The following is a 12,500-nucleotide window of genomic DNA, read 5'->3' on the forward strand; positions in this document are numbered from 1 at the left end:
ATATATATATATATATATATATATATATATACATATATATATATGGAGAAATCACAAAAGCTGACACGGGATTGATATATGTGTGTGCGTGTGCTTGAAACTCACTGGACCACGTGAGGTTCAAGCTGAAATAAAAAGCACAGAAAAATGCAAATTGAATACGAAACTTTTTAAGATTAATCTAATATGTGTTTATATGTGTGTGTAGGAGTAGGTATATGGAAATATGTATATATACATGTTACAAAATATGTATATATACATGTTACAAAGTATGTATATATACATGTTACAAATTATGTTATTGATAGGTATGGAATTTCAGGAGTACACGGGAATGAAGTGTTGCGTTAAGTTCTTTGGAGAAGAGCCTGGTGGTTGGAAATTATAGTCTCGAAAGGACGATTCCCATAAGCATAATCTAGAAAGCTGTGAAATGGTGACAAAAAAAAATATGAAACACGACGTAATCAATAATTACATATATGGTGGATAATGGAAGCGGTTGACTGATTGATTTAGATACTTGGGAGTGAAGACTATATCGTATGATATAGGATATGAGATGACTTGAAACAAGGAATCGCCGAATAGAGAACTACCTCTAAATTGAATTAATACGGGAGAACTACTAAGCTCGAACAAACTTTGAAAGTTGTTTGAAACATTTGATGATATCGCTGACTTAGTAGATTATTGAGACATTTTATCTCTATTTGCATATAACATTATTTTGATAAAGTTTTAATCAAAGATAAACGTAAAATAAATGGAATTTCCGTCAAAAATCCCTTCTTATGTTGTAATCTTGGTTTCAAGAAAAAATTAAGTCTCTTCAAAACCATTTGTACACAGCCAGTTTCACTCCTTGCTTCTCCAGTTCTGTGACCTTAAATATGTGCCTTAAATATGTCAATCACAAACCCTATAAAAATAAAAACAGAGAGGAAGTTATGTAGATATTCAATCAAGCCTCTAAATGTGTATCTTTTTGTACACTTTAGATCAAATATGCATACCTTTTGAAGTCGAATTCTATTCTAATAGTATTTTTTTATAACATATTATATTTCTGTTTATATTAAATCAATATTTGAAAATATTGCGAGTATTTCCCTGCACTACAATATCTAATAAAAAAATTTACTTTTAATTGGTAACATCTAAAAAGAAATTAAAAGATCAGAGAAAACATTTTAAGACCAAAATTATAAATCTCACGCATATTTTCAATGATCCCCTTTATGAAATATTCCGTAATAATCATGGATAAAAAAAAATTTCTGAGGTAAAAAAAAAAAAAAAAAAAAAACATTCCATTTACAATTATGTAAGGCAAACAACAGTTATTCACTCCCCCAATTCTTTATATATATATATATATATATATATATATATATATATATATATATATATATATATATATATATATATATATATATATATATATATATATATTCCCCATGATTTGGTACAGTTTAACCACGAGTTTCTCGCTGGGCGACTTGCCGACTAGTTCATTTTATACGACCTACGGAGGATAGTCTTGGGTCTACAGCATAGCTGATATCTGAAGATATATTTTATTCCTCTTTTTCTTTTCGTTTACTTTTTCAATCAATCGACCATCTTCAACATAAACTATTATACCTGTATGATTATGCTAACGGGAAACCGAAATAACTTTTCATAAACCGCTATGCCACGACATTTACATTCAATTAAAACATTCGGTTCCTTCAAGCATATCTTATTTCTTGTTCGTTTATCTTTGACAAACTCCCATATCTAAATGCATTAGTTTTTTTTTTTTTTTTTTTTCATACAAATTCATCCATTTACGGCAAAATATCGATAGGTAGTTGTAACCGCATTTAAGTATTGATTTTTCAGGAAATGACAACTCTTCGAGTCGTTGAAGAATCGAACACTCACTTCGATCGATTTTAAATTTGAAAAAAACACTATTTTCGAAAAAAAAAAATTTAGTTTACCAATTGTAATGTACAGTATATATTTCCTCTTTTGTTGCTGTTGCTTTGTGAGTTTGCGGTATGCATAAACACAATCAGGACTAAATGAATAAAATGTGTTATTTTAAATGAAAGCTAAAAAGGAAGAAACTAAATAACTAAAGGAAATTTAAGATTAGAAAAGCCAGCCAGAGCACCTATGTTTCCTTCGAAGCTTAGGAATCTCATCAGTGGAATAAAGAAGAAAGCCAAATAGCCCATCAAGCTTATCTTCGTCTCTGCGGAAAGGGCCAAGTCCCAAAACCTGTTTGGCGATTAAACCACGAGCAGTCCATGTGGGCCTTAAGGAGATATTCCAGATTACATACTTGGTCCTGTCATTGACGAATTCCAGAATCAAACTAACATTAAAGGATATTTCAACTGTCTTTATTGCTCAATGTGAAATCCCTCATTTCTGAAAAAAACGATATACTTTAGCTCTGACAAATCTTCACTTATTGAAAAGCTGAATTCACACACACATCAAACAAATGAGTCATCATTCATAATTCAAGATGAGTGTAGAAGAATAAGGCATGATTGAATAAAAAGAAATCTTCTCTAAATATTCTAACAAATTAATGGGATCCATTGGGGGGACTATTGTTGACGTGTGCCTGTTAAGTGAGTTTGCGCTACTAATTCCAATTCCACAAAAGGGCTGAAGACTTTTCTCAGTAATATTCTAAAATCTGAAAATCAAGGTAAGACTCCTTTAAGATGAATGAATAAACTGTTGGGCAAGATACACAGGTAATAGCTCTTTTGCAACATCAAAATTACCAATTTAGAAAGAATTTTGGGGGAAACCTCAAATGAAAATTATATTGAACCTTGCCACATCCTGAAACGGCTACCAAGATTGCTTGGTACCTTCCATATGAGTTGTATTTTAAAGAATATCTTTTAAGAATTCACAGATGGCCATCATGAGGAACTGTATTATCGATCAAAAGAACACTCGTTTTAAATACGACACTGTCAACTCTAATGTCTATCCTGCACCTATTTCACAAGGTGTTCTATGAGAAGAGCAACTCAACTGCAACACAGAACACAAGAATGTCATGTCATACCAAATGTTTGAATTTTATTTATAACCATAGCTTTTCATATAGGTGGAATACCTACTTAAAATAAAAACTGTTTTATGTAGCACGCACAGTACATGTATTATGACCGCATGTAACTATTATATTACGACGTATCAAAGAATAATTCTTGGTTTATTCATTCTTTCCATAAGAATTAGTATCATATATATACACGCACACACGCACACACACACACACACACACAAACACACACACACACACACACACACACACACTATATATATATATATATATATATATATATATATATATATATATAAAGACAATAGTGAAGACCATTACAAATGGTTTTATAGGAAATTACTCATTATCTCTGTAAGATGGATTCATGTCATAAGATATAACAAAATCAGGAAAAACCCAAAAGAAAAAACACCTTCAAAATCGAAATTCAGGATATATCAATTTTAGAAAAAAGACTTAATAGGTTTTACCTTTAAACACAAGATATTTTCGCCTCTATGTTGCAGTGAAACTGAATATCAGCGTTGTTCAAAGCATGAATAATTTTCATCTACATTTGCAAAGTACTTCAAAGCGTCACTATTCTTCTGGCCAGTTTAGTTTAAATACAATACTATAAACCCTTATAAATTGTATTATATGGCAAATGGACCAAAAACTGTGTTCCAACTAGTCTCGTAAGCTTAAAAATACTGCTTTTGTACTATTGAAAATAGGATGAAAAGTTTACATCAAGGGGCATCTTCCTTTATTAAAGAACGCGGTATTAAGGGACTTTTAATAGTGTTGACGGACTTGTGACTTAAAAGATAATAATAATGTGTTGGGCTTACGACAATAAGGAACGCTGTTTTAAAGAACTCGTCACTTTCAAGAAACCGGCTTCAAAGTACTTCTAGCTATAAGGTAAACGTATTATTAAATGATTTTCTCTTCGGGTGATGATTATTCCACCTTTCAGACTTATGTAAGATAAAGGATTTGAACACAAAGCTCGACAGAGTTTCATACCTTGGACGTACATGTAGAGAAAGAGTTATGAAAAGGAGTGGATCTCATTTTACCAGCTTCTTGAAAGTCCGGACGCCAAAATACAGGATGGGGGCAATAACTAAAATAAGAAGTAAATACTTAACCTTCTGATTAACGTGACGATGAATTGTAGCGTCAGTTTACATAAACCATAAGCAAAGACTCACTTAGATAATACCTACTAATTTAAATCATATGTAGATAAAAGTATTGTATATTTTTTATACTGGCTATGAAACTAACGAACAAAACACATTTGTCCATGAGCTTACTGTTGTATTAAAGGAAAGCCATGATTTTGATTTTTTTATCATTATTTGGAAATAGTTCCTAAGTTTTCTTTTCAATACTGTATAAGCAAACAAGACAAGACAAGACAATTAAGCACTCTTCTTAAATATGAATCTAACGTTATTCAAGACAAGCAAAAAACAAACAGGGCTGATAGAAACAAACATAAACATTGATATTTCCTGAAAAGAGAAAACACATTTTCGAATATATAGCTAAAAAATGCACGCGATAGCAGAAATCCAAAAAACTGCAAGTATGTTCCCTCAAACGTTATTTGGCTGTAAGAAATAAAATGGCCAGTCTGGTATCGTGCCTAGCAATATACGAAATTGAAAATACATTTTTTCTTCACCCAAAAAAATGTAAAATACGACGTTTTTTAACAAAATGACTAGAAAATCCCAGTAGGCATTTGGAACAAATATAAGCTACCCTTCACCATCAAAGGGTAATTGGAAAGAAAAGAATTTTCCCAGAGACATATCTATTTTGCAATATAAAAATGTATAAGATCTGAAGTCATATATTTGGTCCATTACCAGTTCCTAAGCTGATAAGGGATTAACATTAATTAACAGCGGCTTGTTTTGACTATAAATTCTACAAAGTAAACCTAAATTCCTAAATTCCTTCACTCTAACTTCGAAAGATTACAACTGTAAAACAGCAAGTTAACCTTTAATCTTAGTCCTGTTTACATCAGGAAAATCTTTTAAAATCTAATCAAGTTAATGAACATTCGTTTCAAAATCAATAAATTTAGAATCGACTCCCTACTGTTCTATAATCTAAGGAATGAAGTAATAGTCAAGTTCAAATTATAAATAGTTCATCATATTAAAATTTCTTTCTCTAAGACTACAGGGTATAAAAATAATTCTTTATTTTGGCAATTTCATCTAAATCTTGATAAGACCCTCATTTCTGATCATATCAAAATTTCTTTCTCTAAGACTACAGTATATAAAAATAAATTCTTTGTTTTGGTAATTTCGTCTAAATCTTGATAAGACCCTCATTTCTGAAACATTTACTAACATACGAGTTCGTGTATTCAGAACATGATCTTTAGCTAAACATTCAATGAAAAGATAAGCAGACCAAGGCTGGTTTAAAATAAATAAATAAATAGATAAATAAATATAATAACAAGCGAATTACGACAAAGACATCATGAACGAATGACTAACAGTTTTTGTATGGAAAGCCCCTTCCATCATGCAAGCAATTTCACTCTCGTCAACGACTATCTTCGTTTGATTATTGTATATAAATGAGAATTTGATTTCCATATCTTGATTAAAATAATGTATCAAGCAAGCCATTTTTTTTTCATACATAACATTAAGCAAGTGAAATGTTTTTCTCAAATCTAAATTATATGTTTTATTGTTAAAGAAATATATGTCCATACTTTCTAATACTTCAATTCAAATCCCAATGCATTTCGATAATAGAAATACTGACCTATCGCATGGGGGATGTTTACAATTTGTTAATTTCAAAGGGCAATAATATTTCATTAATCTGTACACTAATACATAAGCAAAAATTTTCAAGCCAATCATTGTGTTTATGAAATAGAAAAAGTAATCTACCAAGAATACTACAAGAGAAACATTTTCCTACATGGATTCAGCAAGCCATCAGGTTTTATCATATTTAGGGGGTATGCGGAGTAGAATAAAAAAAGAGAAAGAGGGTTGGTGGAATCAAAATTCAGCCTCGCAGTCTGAATTCAAATTTCCCAAGCGTCGTTTATTTGATGCAAGAATTTTCAACTATTAATTTTCTTACGCTTTATGTGACAATTATATATTCTTCCCATATCGTGAAGACTACCGGTATCCAACCACATTTGTTTCGAAAAAAAAAAAAAAATTCGAATCTTGACCTGAAACATGGCTAGTTGTACTTTCATTCCACAAAAAAATATATTAACCCCCCCCCCCTCTCTCTCTCTCTCTCTCTCTCTCTCTCTCTCTCTCTCTCTCTCTCTCTCTCTCTCTCTCTCTCTCTCTCTCTCTCTTCTATATGGATATCATTTCAAATACTTCTAAAGTAAGATTGTTGGCAATAATTTCACAAAGCCCTCTGCTTCAATTGACAACTTAGAAGGTAAACAATTTTCTAGTCACCAACATTATGGCATATTTTTCACTAGTCCATGCTTAGTGAAAATTCAATATATTCAAAAGTTTGGTTTTACAAACCATCCCAAAACTAAAATTTTATAGATATATTCCTATACATAGAATGAAACTATTACACGCTATAGATATGTCACCTAAATTACCCATTATCAATAGAGCAAGGCAACTGACTAATAGTGAAATTGAAGAGATTACCTATACTTTGATAATGAACACAAACATCACAGAGAAGACGGGAGTAAACTGATAAGGATTTAAAATTATGAATACATATGAGATTGAATGAATAACATCAGATAATATTTAATCTATATGGACCAAGCTTTTCGCATATTTAAACATATATGATCATCCAACATAATTCAACAATTCCACTCCATTAAAACGAAATATACAAAACTCTCACACTTTTTTTCAAAATTGGCTTGAGGCTCTGCACCTGTAACGTACAATCGAGTCTCTTCACACCTCTTCACCAAGCACTTTACACAATAAAGAGTAAATCTACGGGAATTGTACAGAAAATTTAATTAATTATCACATAAATGCAGTCCTTTCAAACATTCCAAGGAATTTGAAACTATTTTTTATCTCTCTCTCTCTCTCTCTCTCTCTCTCTCTCTCTCTCTCTCTCTCTCTCTCTCTCTCTCTCTCTCTCTCTCTCTCTCTCTCTCTCTCATATATATATATATATATATATATATATATATATATATATATATATATATATATATATATATATATATATATATATATATATATATATATATACATATATATATATATACATATATATATATGTATATATATATATATATATGTGTGTGTGTGTGTGTGTGTGTAAAGGCGTTTAGCTTTAAATAGATAAAAGCATGGTAGTTCTTCAACTCAGTACAATATCCATAAATAATCAAATGTACAGCATGATAAAGTAAGTTTACTTTTATTAATTTTCCTAACTCTTATCAACATTAAAACCAAAACGATGAACTAAATTGTCAGGTAAAGATATATATGAAAATAGAATGGCTACGTATAACTAATGCAACGAAATTACTTCGCAAGAGGATCAAACACTGACAAAATAAATATTATAAAAAACAGATATCAAATGCAGAATACAATAGCCAAATCACAAAAATATCAGAGAAAAAAATAAGTCTATACAAAAATTTGTACAGAAAAACGGCACATAGATGTGGGAAAACAACGTGAAATCATAAATAATCATATAATGGTCATTTTCAAATAAAACCTAAAGAAAGGGACACAGGGGAAGGAAAGACTTCATTAAAGTATTAGAAACAAGCAGGAAATATGGAAAGGGAAAATTTACTGGGATGAAAAAATTGCCTGCAACAATGACAATAATGTTGAAATCCAAGATATTAAAATGCAATAGAAAACCAAGTAAATTTATCGTACATTCTTAAATTTTTATTTAAAAAAAAAGACAATTGTAGATCGTCAAATAGATTTACAGTACATGCGACGGTCATTTATATTGTTCAATTCTCTTTATTTTACTCTTTCTCTCATTAGTCAACTACAAATGATGTGTATATATGTTTGTGTATATATATATACATATATATATATATATATATATATATATATATATATATATATATATATATATATATATATATATATATATATATATATATATATATATGTATGTATGTATATATATACATATATATAAATATATATATATATATATATATATATATATATATATATATATATATATATATATATGTGTGTGTGTGTGTGTGTGTGTTTCTTTCTTAGTACATAAGCTATCTTTCCAGAATCCATCTATAGTTTACATCTGCCGATTCTATGCACATCATAATCTAAAAGTTATGTTCTTTAAGCTATTATACAAAATTCTCTAGATGCAATGTTTAGGGAAATATTGCATGCATATACCACACAATCAGAGCCCTTACTCAATATTCACCCTCTATTCTTACTAACACTGTTGACATTACGGTAGATCACTTTAAAAAATGTATTCCCCAATCTGAAGTTATTCCATTATTCAAAAAATATATTGTTTGCCATACACAAAAATGTATGAAACTTATATCTTCTAGGAATAAATAGATTCTCAAATATAGTATATATTTTTCTGTAATATTATGGAAATATCATTTATTTTTATTTTTAAGCAATTCCTTTCAGTGCATGGCATACTCGACTTAATAAATATGTATGTGTGTGAATTTACATTCATGATTATACTAAATTGAATGACGTCCGAGTTGAACATTATCCCAATTACGATTACATTACCTTGAAGCTTTGAATCATAACTTTCTTCTTACAGTTTTCTCACGTCAACCTTATTGTAAAATAATTAAGTCGAGCCATCCCAACGTTATATTTAATAGGTAGTCAATAAATATAATTCTATGAAAAAAAAATCGTCATAGTTTATGGTACTTATTTTGTACATGAACAAGGTTTTTATGTTGTACTGTTGCTTATTGCAATATCTACATCTAAGTCGTTAATCAGAAGACCATGGATTTTTATTACACTCCTATTCTTCACAATTTTTTCAAAAATTCTTCTTCTGTACCTTTTGTTTATGCACTTGCGAGATACAATGTTTACTCATAAATCATTCTTGCTATAACTGAAGTATTTCCATGTACTAAGAATTGAAATCAAATTACTAATATTTCATAAAAACTCACTGAACCTGAGGTAATTCTTGTTTATAAAGATTTATCAATACTCTTGGCCACTTAAATATACATAAAAGTGTACATTCTAACTTACATATCAACGGGAAAAATATATATTCATCGTAGTTCCCATAAATATATATCATATGAAAAAAATCATGAGATAAAAAATGAAAAACACAATACTGAATTGAATTGTCTTCGACTGGAACCTGCAATTGGATTATCATACTAATCGTGTCGTATATTTCCTTTACCTATCCTTAAGGAATTCTTTGAGGTGGCAAGGTTTTCGAAAGGAAAGCATTTAAAAGGAAATATCTTTCTCTCTCTCTTCATTCATCATTAAGACTCCAATGGGAGGTAGCCACCTGTGATGGATGGATTTCTATGATGATTTATAAAGAGCAAATTCATTTCTTCTCAGGTAATTTCTCACATCGTTTCATCTTAGTTGATTTTGTCATTTCCTTAATATATTTTAATTTTGAAGACCTAAATCTTTTATGATTCCTATTTTCATACTCTTAACTACAGGTGTAGGTTTTTAGTGACAAGAAGCAATGCAATGTTTAGAAAATAAATCATCATTCACGTTTCAATCAATGTTTTATCCCCATCTTCAAATATGTGGAGTTATGTAAAGGTGATATTTAAAAATTCCCGGTCAAGCTTATGTGTACATAAACATATGAGGTAACTAAACATTGATTAATACAAAGGCTTACAAACTAAAACTTTAATTTTAAAATAAACGAATATAAATATTTCTATTTTTCTTCAAAATTTTATTTAAGAGGTCAAACTTATTCATATATATGTTTATGTATAACAAATAGCTTATGAATAAGAATACCTGAATATCTACTTCATAGACTATTTTTAATTGCTTAAATCAATATTCATTTCCATCACAAAATTTTAATTAGGATTAGCAATAATCCTTTTCCTTCTAAATATAGATTTTGACACGTAACATTTTCCTTCTATCTTTTATCATTGTCCTACGGTTGAACAAAGGTAGGCAATAATTTTATTCTGAGTAGTGATACCTTAGAATAAAACATGCGGTGGGTTTATACAGGAAGGAAGGTGTTAATTAACTCTAGGGAAAAGGTGAGAGGTGGATAAGAATTGGCTTTATTACCAGGGAACAGGTGGGAAAAGTCGAGTCATTAAACTCACCAAAAGTCATCATGAAGTCGCCATAGTCGGGAGAATCTGGAGGGGTCGCCATGGTGGTGGTAGGGCGATGATTAGTGGGGGTGACTGAATTTGGGGGGCAGGGGGAGGTCACGCCCCAAGGGATTATATCTTCTTAGGCGTAGACGTGGTGGTTGGGGGGAAAAGTGACAGATGAATAGCACTATCGGGCGCGAGGCATCAGGAAGGTTTTCCGCGAGAGCGACAGCACTCACACACACTACACGGCCAGAAACAACACTGAGAGCCCGCAAGCCTCGCTACCCCCATTTACTCTTCTCCGCTACCTCTCTCTCTCTCTCTCTCTCTCTCTCTCTCTCTCTCTCTCTCTCTCTCTCTCTCTCTCTCTCTCTCATAGTGCTCTTTAGTATCAACTAAAATGCTATCAGTACAAACGGTGATCTACCACATTGTTATACCTTGAGCTTTCTTAGTCACTTTCTGATCAGTAATTGATGAACGTTCTTCCGAGTTGCATCCTCATGGTACCTTTTCTAATTACCATGCTCGGGAGGATGCAGTCTACTGCCGATTTTAGGAGATGAAATTTAAGTTTAATTTAGTGTTGTTCTTTTGTTAATAGAAACAAAATTTTGTCCCACAACGCTAATCTCTCTCTCTCTCTCTCTCTCTCTCTCTCTCTCTCTCTCTCTCTCTCTCTCTCTCTCTCTCTCTCTCTCTCTCAGATAAACTTTAAAGTATACAAAAAATTATATACGTGTATTAATGCATACGCACATGAACACAACGCACCCGCTTACAAAAATGCACACTAAGTACATAATATACAAACACATACATAAACACACATTATATATACAGTGTGTATATATATATTAATTTTTTCTAATTTTCATAAGTCTCTTAGTAATTGACAATTATTAAAATTCTCTCAGTGGTCTTGCCATTCGTAAAAATCCTTTTTAGAAATATCTAAAGAAATTTTATTAGTATTCCATGTTAGTGCCTCCCAGCCGTTTTTCTTTGTCAGAGGGCGTATAATATAAGGAAAATATTTATATAACTTTTTTTTATATCACAAAAGAGTACTGCTATAATGATTATCATTACTAGTATTCCTAGTTAAGCTACAACCCTAGTAGGAAAAGCAGGATGCCTATAAGCCAAGGGCTCCAACAGGGAAAAATTGACCAGTGAGGAAAAGAAATTAGGGAAAATAGAATATATGGGAAGAAATGAATAAAGAATATAAAATATCTTAAGATCAGTAACAACGTTAAAATAGATCTGTCGTGTATAAACTATAGAAAGACTTATGTCAGCGTTTCTAACATCAAATCATTCGCTACTAGTTTGAACTTCTGAAGTTCCACCGTTTCAACTTCCTGCCTTATAATGCCAATAAACTGCATAAATATAAACAATTAAAAGCCGTTTAAGATCCTAATAATCTTAACTAGGTAAGCGCAAAAGGATAAGTTAATGAGTACTGAAGTATACATTTTAAAAATAAGATGAAAATTATATTCATATACTTTACATGAGCGTTATTCCTGATATATTAAGGCTACAACCTAAACAGACACACGCGAGGAAACAAAAAACTATAGTGATAAGATAAAAGTAAAGTTACTGAGTATAAATTCATTAGAAATAAACGATAAAGAACTATAAGCAAATGGTTCTTATATGTGTAAAACTAATCTATGAACAATAAAGAAAAGGAAAATGAGATGTAGAATGCTGAGTACATTTCGTTTAATTTACTTGGATTTTATGTGCATGACTTTCTTTAATATTCATAAAAAATACAATGAATAGTATTTTTTTATTTATTGCCATTAAATACACTATTATACATACAAATACCGGTCTACAAGCAACTATTCGAGGTAGAGTAAAGAACTCCCTGAACAGCCTTTGAATACCCTGTCACACTAGAATAAATTATGTAGAATAGTTTTTATTTTTATCACTACTGTTCTTGCTGGTGTCCTTGGACCGTCCTTTTTTTTAATTCACAAAATAAAGCGTAGTACTCACGAATCCCACTCAAAACACACA

At 30.8% G+C, this 12,500-nt stretch overlaps 1 protein-coding gene across 3 annotated transcripts in view; it reads right to left on the minus strand.

The window, feature by feature from the left end:
* Positions 1-10,698, minus strand: part of LOC137648503 (calsenilin) — a 712,312-nt gene extending 701,614 nt beyond the window's left edge. For all 3 annotated transcript variants that reach the window (XM_068381424.1, XM_068381422.1, XM_068381423.1), the window contains exon 1: positions 10,458-10,698. In XM_068381424.1, the coding sequence (XP_068237525.1) occupies positions 10,458-10,509 (52 nt within the window). In that variant the 5' untranslated portion in view covers positions 10,510-10,698. The remainder of the gene's footprint in view (positions 1-10,457) is intronic.
* Between the last annotated feature and the right edge of the window lie 1,802 nt (positions 10,699-12,500).

Source organism: Palaemon carinicauda, chromosome 10 (assembly GCF_036898095.1).
Source record: "Palaemon carinicauda isolate YSFRI2023 chromosome 10, ASM3689809v2, whole genome shotgun sequence".
Taxonomy (NCBI): Eukaryota; Metazoa; Arthropoda; class Malacostraca; order Decapoda; family Palaemonidae; genus Palaemon; species Palaemon carinicauda.